Below are 23,902 nucleotides of genomic sequence, written 5' to 3'. Positions count from 1 at the left end.
ACTCCAGCAAGCATAATTAAACCACATTATTTGATTGCAAATGAAAAACATACAGAAACATTAATTTAAAAGTTGTAAACTTTCTAAAATGAACAGTATTTCTAAACATTTGAAAAATAGAAAATTTCATGATCATAGTTTTTTGAAACATTTGAAAATATTTCATATATATTCATATAAAGTACTTGTCCACAAAGTTTTGTTGGAATGTGAAGATTGCATTTAGTTTGGTTTTATTAGGAAAAATAAAATATTTTTGTCAGAATCATTTTGTATTGTTGTTGAGATAGTATACTAATGGAATTCATTTTCACTTGGATTATTAAAAATGAGCTAAGGTAACACAAACTGAAAAAAGAAAAAGAATATATGAAAACTGGCAACTAATTGTCCTTACCTATATAGTACTGAGACTATGAGAATTAAAATGTTGATTCAAAGAGAACTAAATTGTATTAAATGCCTCAGTATCAGGCATGATGCGGGTGCTTTCCACATATATGTATTTGATTTCGTACTCTTAAAACAAAAATGTTAATTTAATTGCATGTTGCCAAATTGAGGGTTTTATGAACATTCTGAAATCTGAACTAAAAATAAAGTCATTAACCACTGACCTAAGAATAAAATTGTAAGTTGGAAAATAAAATGAAACTATTATGTTTATAGAATTAGGAAAAGCTTTCCATTTGGCTGTGTGAGGACAGCTTTGTGATCCTTAATGACATGTACAGATATTCACATAATAAATCTTAAGGTATCTATGTGAGATAAAGTATACATATTAAAATATATACATATGAGACTACCAGTTAAGACTAACACAGTTAGTCTCAATACAGGGATCCAGCATTTTATTCCTCCTAAGACAACATCTTCCTATTTGGGAAAAAGTACTCTGGGTTTCAGATTTGCAACATTTTAGTTTTTCAATGCATATGCCCACCAGAGATTTTTAGAGTTTTTCAAATGTTTCATTGTTTCTCAACATATTTCAGCTCATTAGATCTTTCTCAGACTTTCTCCTGGGAGTATGTGTCAACACCAGTTCATTTTCCAACCCAGGGTACACATGGGTTCTTGTGTTACAAGAACCTTTAACCTGGGCACAATATACCAAGGACAAAGCTTTGTCACAGGTGACGTTGAAGAAATATCTCACGCTAAGATACAGTCGAGTGGAGGACTACGCCAACCTCAGGTTGGATGCTATTAATTTCCTCACCAAGAAGGAGAAATCAACAGAGTTTTCAACAGAAAAAGAGAAACTTAAAAGAATTTCTACAACTTTCAGACACTACTTTTTGAGAGAATACTTTTTCTACAAACTTGTGTTCATAGCTTATATATCTGATATACAATTAAGGTGAAACAGCAATCAAGACAGTAAACATATATTTGACCTGAGGTATCAACCCATGAATCTTCCACGGATTATCAATTTTCAAAAGTTTAGAATGCACTGATGGCGCAGTGGTTGAGAGTCTGCCTGCCAAAGCAGGGGACATGGGTTCGTGCCCTGGTCCGGGAAGATCCCACATGCCGCGGAGCGGCTGGGCCTGTGAGCCATGGCTGCTGCGCCTGCACGTCCGGAGCCTGTGCTCCGCAATGGGAGAGGCCACAACAGTGAGAGGCCCGCATACCGCAAAAAAAAAAAAAAAAAAAAAAGAATGCACTGAATTGCACTCAACACTAAACTATGCCGAAGAGACTATGCCAGCACTTTAGGGCTTTGCAACATCTCAAGTCATCACCGTGAAAATCAATGCAACATCTCAGGTCATCACCGTGAAAATCAATCACAGTTCAACCGAACTGGGGAAATGCTAAAGTCACTTTAATTGAATTCTGAAGAAAATAATCTACTATTATTACCCAGAATAGACTTGAGGTAGATTACAAACAAGCAAACAAAACTAATAACATTTGACATTAGACGAGAATAATCCAGTCAACCTGAAGAGTTTTTGTTTGTTTTTAATGTCATAATTTTTTGGTTAGGATTTTTTTTTGAGAGAAATAAGTTAGTCTAGAAATAAGATAGCTAATTTCTTTTCTCATTAAATCAATGAGAAAAGATTAATGGATTAATCTATCCATAAATGGTAGAGACCACCAAAAATCTTACTCCTGCCATGCACCTGGAGTGAGATAGGAAAATTTTATGTAGGCTTTAATATGAAAAGGTATTTTCCTGTAATATTCCCTGAGTTTTCTAAGACGTTAACTCGCCTTCCTATTCTCAAACTCCTCAATAAGTTACAATTTATAAGCCCTTCATTGGCATGTGTGTCTTACACATTCTAGCCCACCAAGCAGCAGATTTCCAACATGTCTATTTTTTTCTTTAACACTCTACCCTTTAGCTACCTAGTTTAGAAAGAAGGAAGTTGTAGAAGGTGGGAGGCATCAGTGATCTCGCTTCTCAGTTTTAATAATTTGAAACTATGACTCATTAGAGAATGGTGACTGATATTCTGCTTATCAGCACACAGTTGTGTTTACCTATGAATTACTGAGACACTAAGAATAGTAGCCAAAGAAATGAAGAGCCACCTGGCAGAACCAAACATATTGTGACCAGAAGAAAGATTATTCTGAGAGTTATCTAACTCTTTGACTTCTTTCATGCTTAGGGAATATTTCAAGTTTGCAGAAATGAAAAACAGCAGAAGCCTTCTGGAGGAGGATCAAAACTTTGATTTTCAAATTTGATGGCCAAAAATAAAGGCATTTTTATTTGGCCTCATGTCTAAATTATTAGTTAGAACTTTAAAAATGCCAGCTTTCCTAATAGTTGTTCCAAGAATCAGGTATTCCTTCTCCTCTCCAAGTGTCTCAGTGGTTAAAGTTCAGGGTTTCTAGGGACTTTGATCATCAGTCCTGCTAAACAAGGTAATGTCATCATCAAATCCTGGGGCTGAACATTCTACATTCTCTAGTAAGACGTATTTGTCTTCATTGCCATTCAGAGAGAGGACTTCTTTCTGAGTAGTGGATGTCAGATCACTCCAGGTAATGTCAGTGTTTTTAAAAGCATGTAGAAGGAAGATGCCACTGATAATGGTGAAGAACCCACTCAAAGTCCCAATGATATCTCCAGCATTCATGCCATACCATTCTTGGAATAAGATGGCGGAGCAAGTTACTACCATGGAAGTGAAGAACACATAATAAATGGGAGTCACAAGAGATGTATTAAAGGTGTCCAGTGCCTTGTTGAGATAGTTAATCTGTGTTGTCACTGAAAGCACGAGTACAGCCAGCAAAACAAAGACCAGGGGATGCTTATAAATAGGCTTCCATTCCAGTAGTTCCTTAATGGCAATTCCCAGGCCCTTGACAGAAGAAACTGAAAATGCTCCAATCAACGAACAGATTGAAATGTAGACCAATATATTGGTCTGTCCTTTCTTGGGAGCTACAATCAAAATCAGCACCAAGGAGATCACAGTTATGATCACAGCAAAGGAGATAAATCCTGTTAGGAGAAGAAAAGAATTAGACTTCAGAAAATGTTAATAGGATCAAATCTTTGTGAAATCTTGTTAGTCATGAGTTTAGGAGCCTAGGTGTTTTAGAAAGAGACGTGAGACTAAATAAAAAAACAGGAACAACAACAACATTTACTGCATGGCTCTCAATATTTCACAATGGACTTTCACAGACATATCATTTGAACCTCACAGACAACACTATGAGGTACAGCAGGTATTGTCTGATTGACTTTTTATTTTCAGAGGGAGAAAGATGTGAAAGTTTGGGTTGGAGTATAAGTCTTTTCCCTTTTCTATCCCCATCTCTTCCTTTCATTTTGTGGAGGGGAAGCATGGACACAAAAATAAGTTGTGTCACCTTTTCAGAAGACTTGTATTACTCGGTCAAACTGTACTGTACCTCAACCCACAACTAGGCTTCTAGGAAGCCTATTACAATATTATTACCAATTCATTTGATGAGAAGAGAAAGTGGAGCAGAATTTGAGTAAGTGTTTCTTTTGGTTGAATCACAGACCTGGGTCTCTCAATTTCATTTCCATTTCATGCAGAGAAGCTACTTCCTCTTCTTGTGGGGCATGGATAACCATCACAGTTGACCCCAATATACTTAATATGCAGCCTATTTTCCCATGAATGTTCAAGTGCTCATTTAAAAAATAGGAAGACAACAGTGCACTGTTGGAAGAAGAAAAAAAAAATCACTCTTGTTCAGTTACCTTTGGATTCCATGGCAGCTCAGATGTCGCACTGTGGTGCGCACCAGTCTGTATCCCAATCAACTGATTGGAATATGCTATGTGACACTGAAAACCCTGGTTGGCTGGCTTCCTTCCCTCCCTCCCTCCCTCCCTTCCTTTCTGTGTGTGAAGTTTGTTACATATTACTAAATTTGTATCTAGAAAAATACAAGTAATTAATCAAGTCTGCTTAATTGCTTTTATAGTTAAAAAGTTATAATAGGCATTCTATACACCTGTAATCTTCCCATGACCTTCTAAGAGGTCCCACTCAATTCATTTTGAATTTCCCCATTTTCTCCTGTAAAGCCAAACAAAATGGAAGAACTTTTACATCTTACTGGCATGACACATTTAAAACGTGTGCTCATGAAAGCTTCAAAGAAAGATATATACCTAAAGAAGGATTACTCTGCTCAGGGCCAATATTTACCTGGTACACACAAGTACAACCATATGGGTTGTCAAAATATTAAAATATTTCCTTACCGGCTGCTATTGCTCTGATACTTTCACCTATTCACTGCTCCCACTACCTTGTTGCCATGGCCTCAGGAAGTTCTAGGTTGGCACCACCATGGACACAGATTACGCCATCCTGCTGCTCAACCAGTAGGTCCACTGTGGCCCCTTCTCCTGATGCCCTGGCACTCCCACCAGGGCATTATCAGTATCCATTTGCACCCAAGACTATGGTCAATTACCAGGTGCTTTCTCAGAGTCACCCTCATGTGGCCACTGATGAGGACTGCAGCCTCAGCAAAAAGTGCTACTACCGATATCTACCATTCACTAGTAGCCAGTGTTCTAGTGCTTTCTGTATGGACTCACTTACTTCTCACAACAATCCTACAAAGAAGGTGAAAAGAAGTGGGTAGGCTTAGTCATAAGCTTTCTTCTAGAGGTTGGTAATGAATGGAGATAAAAGGAAAAGAAAAAGACAACAAACAAAACAGTTGCTTAGTTACAAAATAAAAGAGTTCATGGGCTCATGGAACACATTCATTTGGAATCATAATAAAGACCAACTCAGAAATATTAGACCCACTTTTCATTGACAGGAAAATGATTCCTGTTTCCAGTACTAAAAGAAACTAAGATATATCCAAACAGAAGTATCCAGCAGACAATGCAAGAGTTTTAGTGAAAGTTGAAATTTAACCCGAACACTATGCTTTTTAAAGTCCTCTGACAACTACACTCATTAGCCACTATGACAAAAGAAAGCATTAAAAGGGCTGCGGCAATTTGTTCAGGTGAGAGGGGAAAAAAATCTGCTTGGCTCCACTGAATCGTCACAAATAAAACACACATTTACTTTGTGTTTTGCGGGAAGACCATCTATTTCCTATTTCTCCTTCTATTTATTGTATAGTCTTCTCACATTATTTTTGTGACTTTCAAAATTATGTTTTGAGGTATGCTTAGTAATCTGTTTCTTGTGGGTTAAGTTTATCATGGTATTAAAATCCCTCAGAAGCCAAGTTCCTTACTGTTCACGTACCTTATGAGAACACTCAGAGCGCCCAGTGGGGTGACCAAGGTGGCAGGTGCAAAAGCATAAGCTGCAAAATTCGCAGCCTCGCCTGCTCCCACTGGAAAGCAAGCAGCAGTATTAATACAAAAGATAGGCTTATTTATCCTATGAGAAAAACAACTGACACATGCAAAGCAGTAGTCTTTTACCCCAAAGACACTCATATATCTAATGAAAAGGAATAATTTAACTTCTTTTAGGGAAGGTTTGGTATTAAAAGGATAAACTGCAATTACCTGGTGATACAAACTCAATTAATGCAAAAAGTGGCGACAGAGGAATATCTATTTTAAATGACCTTCAATAAACCTTTTAGTTACTTTAGAACCAGAAACATATTTGGTCACTCTGATGAAATCTACAAGAGGTAGCTTTGGAGTAAATAAGTAAGAATGATTGTTTGCTCAAGAATACCTACTGCTATGCAAATTAACAATAAAGCAGTTTGTAAAATTAGAATGCTTTCTAGAGATGTACAGTCTAGGCAGGGGATAGGCAGAGATGCCTACCACGGGCCTGTGTAGTCAGGCACCTCTGGATTGCAGATGATCTACAAGTAAGTAACAGTATCTCAGTAGCTCAAGGATATCCAAGCAGCTCTTTGAAAGTCCTAACAACATGCTCCTGGAATCCTTATCTGAGGAACTCCAGGCTTCCATAAGATAGTGTGATGCAATTAACTTCTAGAGTGAGGGAAAATCTTTCTAAGAGTTGGGCCCTTGAATTGGGGCCAAATTATTCTCATGGGTCACAACTGAATGCTTGCCCACAGAATGCAGTATTTCACGCTGTAAACTGTGCCAAGCAGACACATTGTAGAGAGAGATCCTGGAACAGATAAAAGACACCAGCACCCATTTTCTTTTTCCCTCTGGCTGCTATCCACTCCACCCCCCAAGCCCGACCCCAGCCCCAGCCAAATCTACAGGAATAATCAGCTTTAAAATATCATAAAACAAATAGAAATGTACAGAATGGTAGGAGACTGCTCTCTTAAGAGCAACAGTGGTAGTTTTCTCCAAATAGTAAGTAATGAAATAAAATTCATATTTTATGGCAAGATGAGAAAAATTTATTAATAATTTTTTTTTTGGCCCATTTGGGCCTCCTCCCTCCCCTTTAGTGTGTGTTGTGCGTCTGCATTAACCAGACCTCCTTAGGAGATAACCTTCCTTCTTAATCTCATAAGGGCCCACTACTCTCTTTGTAAGTGCAGCTCTGGATTGTGTAAACTGTCCATTAGATGGCATTTAATGCCCCCTGTCTCAAGAACTTATAACTGTGCTTTGATCTCTAACAGGCAGAGCAGTTCTGTTTCTGAGAGGCTGTTCCCGGGTTATAATCCTCAGTTCGGTGTGAATAAAATTTTCCATTTTTTTCTTAGATCGACTGATTATTTTTTTTCATCGACATGTTTTCTTGAATACTTCATTATTTATATTTTTATCATTATAGACAGCTTTCCAGGAAAATACTGATTTCATAATTAAAGTACTGTATGTTTGTCACTAGATAAAATCTCTGATGTTGAAGACTTGTGCTTTTCACTCTTTAATACTGGCAGAAACTTTGTGCATGGTGAGACTAAAATTACAAACATAGCCATATAGTATTCTCCTTCTACTTTCATTCTATTTTGTGGGTAGAGGGTGGAGAGATACGACAGACAGAGAGAGAGAGAAAAGGAGAAAGAATCATCCAAATATTTATTTGGAATCTTCCCCGCACAGTCTCTGACAACATTTACTCAAATGAAGTAAGAAAACAGATGTGAAAACACCTTAAAAGCTGAAAAAGCTATGCAAATTTAAATTATTTTTATTCACCATCCTCTAAGCAGATAGGGTATGGGATCCCCGGAGAAAAGAACCAGATATAGCTTTTTGACATAAGAGAAGCCATTTTAGGACTAAGCCTTTTTTTGATCTAAGCCTGGCCACAATGCTTGCCCTCGAACAGGTCTCAGTAATTAATGATCTTAAGGGAACAAAAGAACAAACTGTTATCAGGCAAGAGAAGTAACAACAGCAAAGATGATAAATCAGTTGTAAAGACTCCCAGTTCTGTTTCAATGGTAAAGATTAGCCTGAAGTACTTCCTTGAGCTATTTTGCAGAATTTAAGTCCCCTCAACCACCAGATCAACTTGAACCCAAGGGATGATGATGTTGACCTTTTCTTTTTTTCTTAATTGAACCATGGTGCTTCCCCAGCATATATAACACTTATTTTTTAGAAGTTGTTTTTTTAAGGTATTATAATTATTATTGAATTTTTTAAAATTTATTTTTGGCTGTGTGGGGTCGTCGTTGCCGTGTGTGGGCTTTCTCTAATTGCGGTGAGCGGGTGCTACTCTTCGTTGCAGTGCACGGGCTTCTTGGTGGCTTCTCTTGTTGCGGAGCATGGGCTCTTGGTGCGCAGGCTTCAGTAGTTGCAGCACGTGGGCTCAGTAGTTGTGGCACGCGGGCCCTAGAGCACACAGGCTTCAGTAGATGCAGCGTGTGGGCTCAGTAGTTGGCGGTGTGTGGGCTCTAGGGCACGCGGGCTTCAGTAGTTGTGGCTTGCAGGCTCTAGAGTGCAGGTTCAGTAGTTGTGGCGCATGAGCTTAGTTACTCCGTGGCATGTGGGTTCTTCCTGGACCAGGGCTCGAACCCATGTCCCCTGCATTGGCCGGCGGATTCTTAACCACTGCACCACCAGGGAGGTCCCGATGTTGACCTTTTCTGACCCTTGTGACTTCCATCAGTTAATGCTTGGATTTTGTCAACCTCTGCCCCAATTCTATGCTGAATTCTCCTCTGCTCAAGCCCCTTCATGAATATGCATGTACTTTTAGCTTAAAACTTTCCTAATTTTGCTGTTTGGGAAGACACTGCTTTGGGAAAGATCCCCAGTGTTCCCCTTACTTGCTGCAAGTAATAAATCCTTCCTTCTCCCAATCTCTGACTTGGTTGTGTCTTTTGACACCCATCAAGAGATGAACCCAGTTTTCAGGTAACAAGACTTTTAGATACCACCATTTATTAAAGAAAAGTTATCCAATTCTTTCTTGTAACAAGATCTCAAAAATACTGAAATGTCTTACTTAGTACAAGAAAATCAATGGAAGTTTTAAGGCTTTTGGCTGCAGAGATGGCTGGAAGTAGTGTGAAACTACAATTTATGAGGTCCTTTCCCTGGAAGTTTTAGGCTTGGGATTTGAGAAAGTTCAGAGGAGTTAGGAGGGAGATATAAATCTGCAAAAGTGCCTGAGGGTGACACACTGTCTTCTTACTGGACATCATATTAGCGTTTAGAAAGTGTTTTCACCTCATAAAGGGTCTCATTTAATCCTCAGGCCAAGTCTAGGCGGAAGGAGAGTGCTGGCAACCTTCATCTTCTCTCCATTTGTTCAGAGCTAAGCAGTCCAATGGGATTTTTATTTATCCATATTTTGGTCCTGGCCAGGAAAGTGTACCTACTCTATGCAGCGAGAACAGTCGCATATTGAATTAGGATCTGGGAAAATGTGGGAGGGAAGCATTTTCCTCAATTGTTATGGGGAATAAAATACAAGAGAAGGAGAAGTTTGTGATAAAATATAAGATTTCAGACAATAACTTTTTTACTTGCATTCCAAAACAGTATTGAGAATGTGGAGGTGGGAGGAAGAAAGAGTAAAACTTAACTCTAAATACATGTGATTTATTTTATATGTAAGACATTATGCCCACACAAAAATTTCTAGACTTAAGTGACATCCTTACCACTTAGATAAATTAATCAATTTGAACAATTGCACATACTTTATCATTTTACAAGCAAACACTATTCTCGGCATTAAGGACTTACTTGAGAGTAATCCTGCCCACCAGAGCCATTCCTTAAGGTAAGAATATCCACCTTGTCCTAGGAAAATGATACAAACAGAAATTAAGTTCTAAAGTGGAGGAAGAGGGTTTGAGGAATTAACTTCTACAAAACGTACCGGAGTATGGTTGGAAAACACAAGGCTTAAGGCCTAGTCATTATATCTCATCTTTAGCTTATTTACTTGGTCATTTCCAGTAAATCTTCCATTTAGAAATCTTCTAAAGCTTTCTTTATATTGCCTTTGATTTCTACACAAAGTCAGTTTTTTCATTTGCAGGAAAATTTTATTTAGTCATCAGGTTTACTACTGTCTACTGAAAAGAAATGCACAACCTGAAAGTTGAGAATTATGCTTTATTCGGTGGACTTGCTGAGGACTTAAGCCCAGGAGGCAGCCTCTCAGACAGCTCTGAGTGACTGCCCTGAATAAGTAAGGGAGGAGCCAGGATATATAGGAGTTTTTGCAAAAACAACAAACAAACAAAACAGGTAGTTGGAACATCGAAAGATTACCATTAATTAAAGAAAATGAATTTAGCACTTTTCTCTGTATGGGAAGATGCAAGAGTCTGGGCTCATTGAAATCATTCCTTTGATATGCACCTTAACTATCTAGGGCCAGTATCCTGTTTTCTCCATCCTGAATGCCCTCAGGGTGCACTGTCTGCTGGTGGCTGCAGTGGCTAATGGCTTGATGCTGGCAACACCCTTTGTTTACTGATATGGCAGGTTATATTCTTTGTCCACACTGTATTTATGCCATTCAGATGTGGACGTAGAGTATTATAAGCCCTAAATACCTTGTTTCAGCCACAGTTAAAAAATTAAAGACAGAAAACCATAAATCATAAATTAGCTTGGTACCTAAGGCAGACCTTAAAGGGATGAAGATGGTTGACATAAGAGCTTTTGAGATTTTGGGTAGTCAATGAGAGAATAGCCAGCATTAGCCAGCTGGATTCTACTTATTCTCTACCTTGGCACATGAAATTGAATTTGTCTAGTCTACTGAAAAGGACAAAAACCTTTCCTAAGATATTTAGAGAGTTATCTTCCCACTCTGTAATTTGTGAGCTTAAGTCATTGTTATGATTGTTTTAGAAATTGCAATTTTCTCACCAATTTTAATATACTTAATGTTGTGAACTTGACCTATCTGATTTTGTTATAGTTAAACTAAAAAGGATATATTAGCTGTGAGGATTATGTTGCAAAGCAGTTAACCATGTTAATTTATGATTTTCTCCTTACAAAATTTGCAAATAACCAAATTGGAAAATTAAAATATGACTTCATATGCTGTTTTTAAAAAACTTAATATCACAAATACTTTCTCAGCCCTTAATGATTGAATAGTCTAAAATCTGGTCTATTATATATTATTATGATTAATTTAACCTGTATGAGACCATATATATATATAAATATATATATGTATGTATATATATGTGTTTGTTCTATGTCTGTGAGTCTGTTTCTCTTTTGTATATATATTCATTTGTATTATTTTGTAGATTCCACATCTAAGTGATTTCATATATTTGTCTTTGTCTGACTTACTTCACTTAGTGTAATATTCTCTAGGTTCATCCATGTTGCTGTAAATGGTAAGATTTCATTTATTTATTTATTTATTTATTTTTGTGGTATGCGGGCCTCTCACTGTTGTGGCCTCTCCCGTTGTAGAGCACAGGCTCCGGACGCGCAGGCTCAGAGGCCGTGGCTCACGGGCCCAGCCGCTCTGCGGCATGTGGGATCTTCCCAGACCGGGGCACGAACCCGTGTCCCCTGCATCGGCAGGCAGACTCTCAACCACTGCGCCACCAGGGAAGCCCAGATTTCATTTATTTTTATGGCTGAGTAATATTCCATTGTATTTATATACCCCATCTTTTTAAGCCAATCATCTGTTGATGGGCACTTGGGTTGTTTTCGTGTCTTGGCTATTGTCAATAGCACTGCTTTGAACATTGGGGTGCATGTATCTTTTCAAATTAGAGTTTTCATCTTTTTTGAAAATATGCCCAGGAGTGGGATTGCTGGATCATATAGTAGCTCTGTTTTTATTTAAGGAAACTCTATACTGTTTTCCACAGTGGCTGTACCAATTTACATTCCCACCAGCAGTGGAGGAGGTTTCCCTTTTCTCCACACCCTCTCCAGCATTTATTATTTGTAGACTTTTTTTGATGATAGCCATTCTGACCAGTGTGAGATGATACCTCATTGTAGTTTTGCTTTGCATTTCTCTGATAATTAGCAATGCTGAGCATCTTTTCATGTGCATATTGGCCATCTGTATGTCTTCTTTTAAGAAATGTCTATTTAGATCTTCTGTCCATTTTTTGATTGGGTTTTTTGATATTGAGTTGTACTAGCTATTTGTATATTTTGGATATTAACCCCTCATTGGTTACATCGTTTGCAAATATTTTCTCCCATTACATAGGTTGTATTTTTAGTTTTTTGGTGGTTTCCTTTGCTGTGCAAAAGCTTTCAGTTTGATTAGGTCCTGTTTGTTTATTTTTGCTTTTATTTCTTTTGCTTTGGGAGACTGATCTAAAAATATTGCCACAATTTATGTCCAAGCATGTTTTGTCTATGTTCTCTTCTAGGAGTTTTATGGTGTCACATCTTATATTTAGCTCTTTCAACCATTTTGAGTTTATTTTTGTATATGGTGTGAGGAAATATTCTAATTTCATTGATTTATGTGTAGCTGTCCAGCTTTCCCAATGCCACTTGTTGAGGAAACTGTCCTTTCTCCATTGTATATTCTTGCTTCCTCTGTTGTAGATTAATTGACCGTAGGTGTGTGGGTTTACTTCTGGACTCTCTGTTCTGTTCCACTGATCTATATGTCTGTTTTTGTGCCAATACAACACTGTTTTGATTATAGTACTGTAGCTTCGTTCACTTCTTAAAACAAATTCCTAGAGGTAGAATTATTAGATTTTAAGATACTAACATTTTTAAGCTTTCCCAAATTGCTCTCAGGAAAGTTTGTACCCATTTATATTGCTTCCACCAATGTTTGAGAGGGCTATTTATTTCCCAAATTCCCTTACCAACATAGGGCATTATTTTTTAAAGAAAAACCAAATATTGTTAAAATAGTAGGTAAAACCCAGGAGTTCAATGTTATATAGTTGGTATATCTTTGGGTACTAGTGAAGTAACATTTACTTAGGTATGCTTATTGGCCACTTACAATTCTTATTCTGTGAGTTCCTTGTTTATGTGTTTTGCCTTTTTTCTGTTAGGTACCTATCTTTTTCTTATCAACTATAGTCACTCTTTGTATATTGTGACTTAACTACCCTTTGTCATATAGTTTGAAAATTTTCCCCACATGTCATTTCCTTTTTAGTTTCAGTTAAAGGTGTTTCCATGTAGGATTTTTTTTGGGGGGAGGGTCAATCCAGATAGTCTTTTCCTTTATATAGAATTGTGTCTTCCTTTATCTTTACGCTTAGGAAGACTTTCTTTTAGGTTGTTTTAAAAAAATTATTTCATTTTAAATTTAACTCTAAACTATGAGGAATCTATTCTACCAAATGGTATAAAGTAAAGCTCTCACATTTTTCTCCTCTAGTTTTTGCCAGTTGTCTCAGTACTTTTGATTGAATAATTAATCCTTTCTCCAGTGGATTGAAATGCCACTTTTAAAAATTGTATATTAAATTGCTGTATGTACTTATATAAGTTTTCAATTATCTTTTATTATTTTGTCTATCTTTGTTAATGCCAAACTGTTTTAATCAATGTCCCCTCAATAGTACTCTTTTATAAACTTGTTTGCACAATTCATAGCCGTTTATTTTCCCCTATGAACCTTAGAAAGATATTTAACTCTTTTAGGACATTATTCTTGATAAGAATGAATAGAAAATTCATGGTTAATGAAGGATAGCCAAGCGGAGCTACACAGCTTCTGAAATGTCACTACAAATAGTAACCTAACTCTACTGTAATCCGTTTACTGATTTGACAATACTTATTGGGTGCCAACCGTTATGCTAGGGTACATTACTGCTCTTGTGAATCTACTATCAATAAACAAGCCTGTTGACAACAAATAAACAATTAATGTACAATGACATATTATTCCAAGTACAATGAAGGAAACCCTTGGTGCAGTGATAGAGAATAGCAGGGGTAGAGGTGAGTGAAACCTCCCCAGAGAGGATGGTCGAGGAAGGCCTTTCTGCAGGGGTGATAGTTTAGCTGAAGTCTGAAGGATGAGTCAGCCAAATGACAGGCAGAAGAGAGCTGCAGACAAAAGAAAAGACCTCAAGGTGGGAGAGAACTCGGTACATTCCAGAAGCCAGAGAAAAGCACACGATAGTGAAGGAGGCTGAAGATGAAGCTGGAGAGGTAGCACAGGCCATTTTAGGCAGCAGGTGAGGTAAGAGACTGTGCGAGGATGTTTGGATTTTACTCTGAGTGCAAAGAAAAGCCACTGATGTGTTTTAATCAGGGGAGTCGCCTGATCTGACTAAATCCTGGAATCTCAGACTAAGGCTATGAAAGAAGATCTCATCCCACACCCCAAACCTCTTGCATTTTAGTCTCACCCTAAAGGAGACACAACTGGCTCAATCCTGGAAACTGCTGAGAACAGTTGCTAAGAACAGGAATAGGGGCCAAGACAGAGACAGTGAAATGTTATTCCTGTAGCACCGTGGTCTTACAGTAGGATGATTTCTGCAGTTAGAAACTTGAATTCGTTAGTTGCGTCCATTTCTTACCAGCTCTAGTAACACCCTTGTTGGCCAGTTGTAAGAGGCCCTTTTTTTTCAAGATGAAACTGGAGCCAATAAAAACACTGGAACTTATTGCCAGTACCAGGCCTACATAAAGACTGTATTTGTTCTCTGCATTTGCAGAAATGCTCCAGTTGGTTATGCTGGAATTCAGGTCCCTGTAGAGGACAGGAGAAGCCAGCAGCTCTGACACACGTGTGATCTCACACCAAGCCTGGGAGGCATTCGGACAGATCAGAGACAGCACGTAGCCTGGAAAAGGGAAAGAGGGAAATGTCAACCGACGAAAGGGAGACACACTAATCTTTGCTTTCTTTCTCCAAGAAAGAGAAACTTGAGTGGGCGGTACTGACACACTGTTTTTTTTTACTGCCCGATGGGCGGTCTCCAGCACATGGTCCACGGGCTCACAGACAGGTTCAGCTGGGCTCACACAGGTTCTTCAAAATGTCTGCAAAGTTGTTGAGTTGTTATCATGCAAACATGCGAGACTTCACATGAAAGTCTGTATTCCTCTCATAAAATGGAAGATCTAGCAGTACTCGGTTCTCTGCTCCAGCCAGCAGCAGCCTGCTGGAGCAGCATGGAGCTGTTCAGACCCAGCTTGGGCTCAGCGGTTCATCACAGCCCTACAACATCCACTTCTCTCCTTCACGCCATCAGTGTGTCTCCGGGAAAGCAGCAGCATATGTGGCGACTGAAGATGGGAAAGGGCAGAGCAACCCTGTGGGTCTAGAAATCACCATGTTACAGGAAACTGAGCTATCCCACTTGGTGAGGAACGAATTGTGCATTTCAGAAAACATGTTTAAAAGCGGGTTTAGTTTTCTGGACCACTTTCCTAAAAAGAATAATTTTGTAGGTCTACTAACTCACTTCCTCCTTAAAAAAAAACAGAATCTAATAGACAAATGAATTAAATATGAGGAGGGTTTTTTTTTCCTGAATAGGATTCAAATAAGCATGTAAATCCACTGAACCAGACCCATTATTATAAGTGCCTTTCTTTTTTTTTTTTTTTTTGAGGCTAAATACTAAAACACAGAATGAAAACATTTTACACTAAGAACTTTTAATAATCTATTCTCCACTCAAAAAGCTGCAAACAAGGTGACACCGTGACTAGGTTTTCTGAACATCTTCTCAACTTTTTTTTTCCATTTAAAAGGCATGTTTCCCTAACATGACTTACCTTAAACAAAAATGGGCAAAGAAAAATTAATCAACTACAATTTTAGAATTAAGTGAAAAAAGAAAATCAGTTTTACATCTCAAAAATCTTAAGAGGGCACATGAACAACTAAATGATGTCTTAGAAACAAAACTTTAAAAACAGGATCTATGCCTCCTGGGCAAAGCATTATGAAGTTATGTGAATTTTACCACATACACAGTTGAGAAACAACCGTAAAGTTCAGGTCTAGCAAAAGGTAAAATAATTGAATTCAATCTTTTCGTGATTATTATTTCATTTATCTCTGTAATTTGAAAATGAACCAACTTTGATCCTGTGATACAACATAAATTCTGGGACAAAACTTCTAAATATTCCAAAGAGAATTATATTACTTCAGGGATATTCTATGGTAACTGAGGAGTTGTTCAGGCTGGTTGTTTTAGTAAGAATTGCTGCAAATTGTCACATAAGCTAGCATCTAGCAATCTGTCCCAGGCACTGTTCATCTCATCCAACCTCTAAGAGTGCAAAGTAATTTTTGGTAGTAAGAATTTCGATTACATGAATTCTTGGGAAGACATCTGACTTGACTGTCCAGTAAATTCCATGGCTGCATTAGTGTCACTTACTATGTAGTTAACATAACCATTCCAAAACTTTATCTCTGGAAACAGTGTGGGTGGACCTCATTCCAATCAAACAATATTCTTTCTGAGCTGTTGACACAGCAAAATGTTTCCAGCATTTTAGGGGGTGTGGAGGCAGAAGGTGATAAGGGAGTGCCTTTTGTAAGTTCTCATTGTAAGCGGACATTAATGTTGCAAGGTTTTTTTTTTTTAACTTTTAAAAAGTTTAAAAATTTTTTAAACTTAAAATTTTTTTTAACTTAAAAATTTTTTTAATTATTTTTTTTGGCTGCGTTGGGTCTTTGTAGCTGCACACAGGCTTTCTCTAGTTGCGGCGAGCGGGGGCTACTCTTAATTGTGGTGCGCGGGCTTCTCATTGCGGTGGCTTCATTTGTTGTGGAGCACGGGCTCTAGGCGCACAGACTTCAGTAGTTGTGGTGCTCAGGCTCAGAAGTTGTGGCTCGTGGGCTCTAGAGCTCAGGCTCAGTAGTTGTGGTACATGGGCTTAGTTGCTCCACGGCATGTGGGATCTTCCTGGACCAGGGATCGAACCTGTGTCCCCTGCATTGGCAGGTGGATTCTTAACCACTGAACCCCCAGGGAAGTCCCAATGCTGCAAGTTTTATGGCAGGAAAAAGTAATAAAAATCTTGTCTAGTTACTGACCTTAGACCTTAAATTGTTTTATGTTTGGGGAGCATATTAAGGAGGGAGCCCACAGCAGGTATGACTGAAGGAGGGAGTGACTGGCGGGTTGGTGGGTGTGGAGTGGTGCTGGGCAGGAGGGGAGAGATGGGTGAAGTAGAATGTGTGGGCAGGGACTTTGGAAGGTTTCAGAGGAATTAGAGATATCTCAAAATCAGAGGTGGCTTCTTATGATTCTAGTAAGCAAAGTAATTCTCCAGAGTTTAATCCAAACCTTATTCAACACAGAAAATTTATTACATTACTCATTTTTCATTTTATGATTATTATTTTTTTTTTGGCCACATTGCCCGGGCTTGTGGGATCTTAGTTCCCTGACCAGGGATTGAACCCGAGCCCTCGTCACTGAAAGCCCGGAGTCCTAATCACTAGACCACCAGGGAATTCCCCTTTATTTTTCATTTTAATAGACACTGTCAATAGCCCTCTCAAGTGTCTGTACCAATTTACACTCCTGTCAGCAAACAGCATGATGTTGTAACTTCTTTGATGTTATTATATATTGTTCTAAATATTGAATAATTAAGATTTAGGAAATATATGTCAGTTATAAAGAAAAAAATAATTCAATACACACCAATGTATCAACCACCCAATTTAAAAAAACAACTTGGGAATTCCCTTGTGGTCCCGTGGTTAGGGCTCAGCGCTTTCACTGATGGTGGAACTAAGATTCCACAAGCCGTGTGGTTTCAACTATCTTGATTTTCTGTCTAATATTCCTTTTCTTTAAAAAAATGATTTCCCCTATAAAATTATATCTTTAAATAATAAAGTGTTTCGTTTGCCTCTTTTTGCACCTTCTAAAAATGTAATCATATAGTATGTATTTTTTGGTGACTTGCTTGTTTTTGAGATTTATCAATCTTGATGTTCTGGCTGTAAGGTTTGGTTTTTTCCCCACAGTTCTATAGAATTCTACTGCCTGACTATCTCACCATTAATTTTTCTATTTTATAGTTGGTGGACATTGGATAATTTGCAGTGTTTTTGCTTTTACAAACAGTGATGCTAATTTTCTCAATTATGTTAAACCAAATGAAATTGATGATATTTGACAATTTTTGACCCTACATAAATAGCAGTTTCATATGATTCAACTTAATATGTATCTTCTATGTACAGGTGTGAATGTTTCCTTACAGACACACACAACTTAAAAATTTTAAAACAAAGTTAAATTTTCTATAGGATTATATGCCTTTTCCCACCTTTAGCTCCATTGCAAATTATCTATAATCTTGGGCAAGTTGAGTCATCACTCTTGGTTTCAGTTTCTTCATCTCTAAAATGAAGGAGTTGGACTTGATGATTCTAAAGACCCCTTCCTTAATTTTGTGGTTTCATCATAAGCTATCTTGGTTCCCAGAGTAATTTACTTATAATCCTGGTAGCTCATAAATACTGCTGATGGACCAGCTCTAAATTCATAGGCACTTGTAGCTGGAAGACATTTTAAAGAAACTGATGCCAAGATATTAAGTGACTTGCCAAAGTCATGTAACTGCCCAAACAAGGCCAGGTAATGCAATTCCCAGGCTACTATTCTTTCTATTTCAGAAAAGTAAAAACATAAAGTACAAATAAAGTCAGTTAAAATTTATTATTGTTTATACAAAGATGAAATGCTTTAATTTTTTTCAAGTCCTGTTTGACTATAGAGAATAATAATATATATTGTCCAATTATTACATGGAATAGGGTATCTTGGTTTCTGAGAAATCAGTGACTGCATAAAACTACATTTTTAATCATTGCAAGATTATTTCCAATTTGAGAAAATCATTGTCTCACCATCCATTCTACTGGGTTAGTTTGGATTATTATTCAGCAATTAGTCACTTCCTTAACCCTCCCGACGAGGGCAGAGTATCTTCCCTTGATGTCAACTGGGAGTGAATTGGTGGCCAATGGGACATCAGCAGAGGTGATATAAGGAGAGGGTTCAAATGTACTTAACGTGGTTGGGTCTACCACCTTGTATTATGGTTGGCTTTACTCTCTTGCACCTCTGTACTTTTCAGGAATAGAGCTTCCCTGAGCAGCTGCTGCCCCTTCAGCTTGATCCCAGAATGAAAACATATGGAGCAGACCTAAGCTCATCCCACATAAAGGAGCCAAACCCAGGTGGGTATGTAGCCTGATGCAGAGACACCCAGGTGTACCCGGTCTAGATTAGTCAACCATCAGTTGGCCTACAGACACATAAGCAAGAATATATGATTGTTGCTTTCAGCCTTTGGGTTTTGTGTTGTGTGTTATACAGCAATAGGTGACTGATACACCTGCCTATTTATATTAGCAAAGGAAAGAGTGAATGACATCTCTCATGTCTCCTACAATTTGTTCTCCAAATATCAGCCAGTGTGAATCAGTTACATCACTCCCCTGCTTAATTTCCCATGATTTTTCATGGCAGTTATAACAGTCTAAATTCCTAATCCCAGACTTTAAAAAAGCTTTACATGCTCTAAAGCTTGCTCACCTCTGACATTACATTGCATTACTCTTTCTCTCTTTCTCATTCTCTGAAAAAACACTGGTCATCTTTTCATTCTTTGATTCAATATATATTTATTGAGTATCTATTATCTGTCAGGCATTTTCTAGAAGCTGGGGTTACAACAGTGAGTAAAATCAAATTCCTGCTCTATTACATTCATTCTAATGGGGGGAAATAAACAAGTGAACTAATAACTACAGAATATGTTGAGTGCCATGGAAAGCAGTAAAAGCAGCATAAAGGAGTTTTTTTTTTTTTTTTTTTTTTTTTAAACAGCATTGAATGGAAAAACCTCTCTGCTAAGGGTAAATGCAAACACAGACTTGGGAATTTGCTTGAGGGGGTGGGAGGAACTGCACCAGCCAGGCTGGCTGGTGAGAGAAGGGAGATGGTATGAGATGAGGTCAGAGTAGCAGGGGACAAGCTCAGGTGAAATGAGCTTTTAGATAAGTAGGTCCAATCTTGTCATTTCTCCTTGCAAAATTCTGTAATGGCTTCCCTTTTCATTCAGAAAAAATCCCAAATCCCCACCACAGTCTACAAGGGCCTACAGAATCCTGGCCTCCAGCGTTCTCTGTAACCTCATTCCCTAATTTTTTCCCCTCTTCCTTTCATAGGCTAAATTCCTTCTCACCTTAAAGCTTTTAAGTAGCCTTTACTTGTTAGGTAGTGCTAGTAGTGGCTGGCATGCCTAACTCCTTCTCTTCACTGAGCTCTCACTTCCTTAGAAAGGCCTTCTCTGCCTTTCCAATCTAAAGGAATTTCTCACTTTCCATCATACAATTTAATACTGCCAACCAAACAGACTTCCTCTTACAGCTTAATTATGGCTTTGTAACAACATCGTATATCCATATATCGATTTTATTTATTCATCCAACAAATCAGTTGTTGAACACCTACCATGCAAGGCACCATGTTAGGTATACATTCATGCAACACTTAACAAATTCTTATTGAGCACTTCCTGTGTGTCAGGGTCTTGTTCTAAGAACTGGTGAGACAGTGATCAACAAGACAGGTAAGCAGGTCTCTGTTCTCATGGAAACTGACAATTTTAGTGAGAAAACGAACAGAAAAACAGGAATAAGGGGAGTAGAATAGGAATGAGAAATAATTTAGAGCAAATTTGGAGCAGATAAGAATGAGAAATAAGTTTGAGTAAATTTGGAAATCAAGCAGATATATCTACATATGAACTCTGATAGGGCTGGGCAGGAAGCACATTATTTCAAGTAACCCAAATAAATTTGAGCAGATACTGTTGATTTTTCTAAAAGTTAAAAATTTGTATCTCTAAACAAGATTGTCCCACTATCAGTGTGTTTGGAGGTCAAATACTCTATGAGGACTGTTGACCATCAGATTTCCTACATAAACTGCTGCAAGTAATAACATATTGCTTTCTGAACAACCTTTAGTGAAGAATTTTTAATACCTTAAAGCACTTGAATTTCAGCACTTAGGAAATCTACAGAAGGCTGAAAAAACAACTTCTGCTTTAAATCTTCTTGTAAAAATCTGGAGAAAATCTTTTTTAGTGTAACATAAAAGAAGCTATATTTTACATAGAAAATGCAGCTTGTCCTGCTGATAAAAGTTAATGTTCATTTGGTGGAATTTTGAGAAATGTTTATAATATGGATTTTTTTTTTAAAGAGTAAAATCTCAGAATCATTAATGTATACCACTGCATCCAAGAGGCCAGAGAATGGGGATGGACACCTACAGAAAAAAACAAAGGCTCAAATAATTTTGTGCTTGGTTGGATTGCTAATTATGAAAACCAATTATCTGGGCCTCTAGACCCAGACTGTCTAGGACCAGATTGTCTTGCAAATCCCTCTATTCTAGAACTTAGGCCAATGTCTGGCACATGGGACTCTTGTCATTTGAATAAATGAACAGATGAAAAATGGAGCCTTTACTCCATGTCGGGCTCTGAAGTGTGTGCTTCATGTGTAATCCCATCTGCATCTATTCCTCAAACTCTAAACTGTAGGAATTATTCCCAATTTACAGCTGAAGAAAGACTTAAGGAGGCTGTCATAGCTGATAAGAGTGTCTGGTGCCAAAGCCTAATCTCTTCCCACTACTGATAAGAAGGATTCTGATTTCCCTCAAGTCTTTCCCAATAGCATCCCACCTAATTAATTACCACAGTTAATTAACCCCAGGTATTAAGCATGGAGCTTGAATATTTCTTGTTGGAACTTAATGCATGAGCAAAGCAGGAAAATCATCCCTAAATTCAAACAAGCGGATGTAATTCACACATCCTCCTTACTTACAGATCCTTGGGTAAACAAGGGTGGACGTGTTAGTAACAGTCTGACTTACTAGTTTAGGAATTCTTTTTTTTTTTTTTGCGGTACGCGGGCCTCTCACTGCTGTGGCCTCTCCCATTGCGGAGCACAGGCTCCGGACGCGCAGGCTCAGCGGCCATGGCTCACGGGCCCAGCCGCTCCGCGGCATGTGGGATCTTCCCAGACCAGGGCACGAACCCGTGTCCCCTGCATCGGCAGGCGGACTCTCAACCACTGCGCCACCAGGGAAGCCCTAGGAATTCTTTAGACAAAGAATGACTGACTGTCTAGGAAATAATTCTAGATCCAGCTGCCTTAGTAACCGCTTCCAAAACCTCAACTTCTGAATAGTTTGTGAATTGTTCAGGCATTTTTCTCTTTCTTTGTGTCCCTTCTTTCTCTTGGTGGCACAGTTTTGACTGGTTCACTGCCTTTTCCCACCTTAAAACAACAACAACTCTCTGCATCAAGGAATAAGCTGGGAGAGCCAAGAGAAGAGAAAACCGGGGAAGTTGCCAATTTTGGAAAGATAGTTCTTGCCACGCCTCTCTCTGCCCGCTCCCTCTTTACATCCTTACCGGGTAAAATAGAAATCTGCTTTTCTCTGGACTCTGTAAAAATTGAAAGCTGTCATTTCATATGATACACACTGCCCACCCGCGCCCACTCTCCGCCGCCTCAGCCGTGCCCCTACTTTTACCCGGACTCACGCGCGCCTTTGGTATTGAGACTGTAGAAAGCCTGCGAGTGTTGTAAACACCTGGCACAGGGCAAGGGGTGGCGCCCTAAGAGTTTACAGGACGCAGGTGGCGGCTTAAACCGCAGACTAGAAAGCAGTGAGAAACCTACAAATGAGTGCACCCAGTTCCCGGTCTCTTCCTCTGTCCTGCTCTCGCCTTAAGCAGCCAAGAAGTGACTTCACAGCGAGTCAGACGCGAGGCTACTGGGGTTGGAGGCGTTTTCATCAAAAAGGAAGAGGAGAGAGGTGGGCAGCCCAGGTTTGTCCAGAGCCCTCCCCCGGGGGGTGGTCCAGGGCTCCTGACCCTGCACCGTGTTTGACCCTCGCCAAGCCAGCGCTGGACGCAAGACTGGACTCCCGTCCGGTCCGCGGGCATGCCCTCTGCCCACTGGGTGACGTCGACCACGGACTCTGGAAGTGAGTCCGAGTCAGTAGAAGCGTCTTTTTCAGATGAGACTTGAGAGTCTTCCTACAGCACCCTGATTACCCAGTCACGACACTCAGCTCTCCGTAATTTACATGGATCTGTCTTCCGGACTAGGGTGGGAGCCACGTATGTCTTGTTCGACTCAGGCATCCCCACAGAGTCTGGCATATTGTAGGCACCGATAAATACTTGTTAACCGGCTGACTGGCGGAATGACTGAATGAATAAATGCATGAATGAGCGCGTGAAGAGTCGGCGTATCCCTTTCTGGTCTCCACAAGTACCCGGGACCGCCCGCCGTTCTCATCGCCACCTGAACGCCAGATCCTCCGGCTCTGGGCAGACACTCACTCACCTTCTCGGCAGGGCTCTCCGGGTGGCAGCCTCACCTGTCCCCCCATGGCCCCCGACGAGGCTTCCCGGGCACAGAAGGTCGCTCCTCACCCACCTGTGCTTGTCCTCCGCATGGATCAGCGTTGGGGCGGAGCTGCGGGGTCTCGGACTGGTGCGCGCTGACTCCGGCCCCGGGCAGCCTCAGCCAATGGGGACGGCGGGGTGGGGCCTCCGCGCAAGCCCCACCTCCGAGGTCCGAGGCTTCGGTGCTCTTTCTCGCCGCGCTGGCTGCAGCTGCGGTCCAGGGGTAGTGGTGTGGCTGGTGGGAGCGCCGACCGCCACGCGGGACCACTGCGGGAGCCAAGTGGTACAGAAGCACAGACACACTTTACAGGGTAAAGGCGTCTCTCGGAGCGTGGAGGCCACCGAGCCAACTCCTTGGGAATTTAGCGGCGTAAAAGTCTGTGCTGAGGCCGCCTTCTGGCTTCTCCGGGTCGGTCTCCTGCCTTTGGATTCTGAGCGCCCTGCTTTGTGTGTTTGCGGCTTTGTAGGGAAGTTGTAGCCACTGGGATTCTGCTCTGATTACCAAGCCCATTCTCAGGGCTTGACAATAGACTTTGCCGTTTTGTGCTAGTATCAGCTTCTCCTGCGGTCCCTCGGTTCCAAACTCCCGCCTTCCATACACCCCTTTCCTAA

At 39.6% G+C, this 23,902-nt stretch overlaps 1 protein-coding gene across 1 annotated transcript; it reads right to left on the bottom strand.

Annotated features, from left to right (window-relative positions):
* Positions 1 to 2,861: 2,861 nt before the first annotated feature.
* On the bottom strand, positions 2,862 to 23,274 carry NIPAL1 (NIPA like domain containing 1; the record flags this gene model as incomplete). The annotated part of the gene is made up of 6 exons (XM_079699844.1): positions 2,862 to 3,481; positions 4,015 to 4,175; positions 5,742 to 5,832; positions 9,605 to 9,661; positions 14,377 to 14,643; positions 23,229 to 23,274. The coding sequence occupies 6 exons, from the start codon at positions 23,272 to 23,274 to the stop codon at positions 2,862 to 2,864; spliced, it is 1,242 nt and encodes a 413-aa protein (XP_079555970.1).
* Positions 23,275 to 23,902: the final 628 nt, after the last annotated feature.

The sequence above is a fragment of the Hyperoodon ampullatus genome (genome assembly GCF_949752795.1).
Source record: "Hyperoodon ampullatus genome assembly, chromosome: 1".
Taxonomy (NCBI): domain Eukaryota; kingdom Metazoa; phylum Chordata; class Mammalia; order Artiodactyla; family Ziphiidae; genus Hyperoodon; species Hyperoodon ampullatus.
The sequence above is the reverse complement of the archived record's forward strand: the minus strand, read 5'-3'. Positions and strand labels throughout refer to the sequence as shown.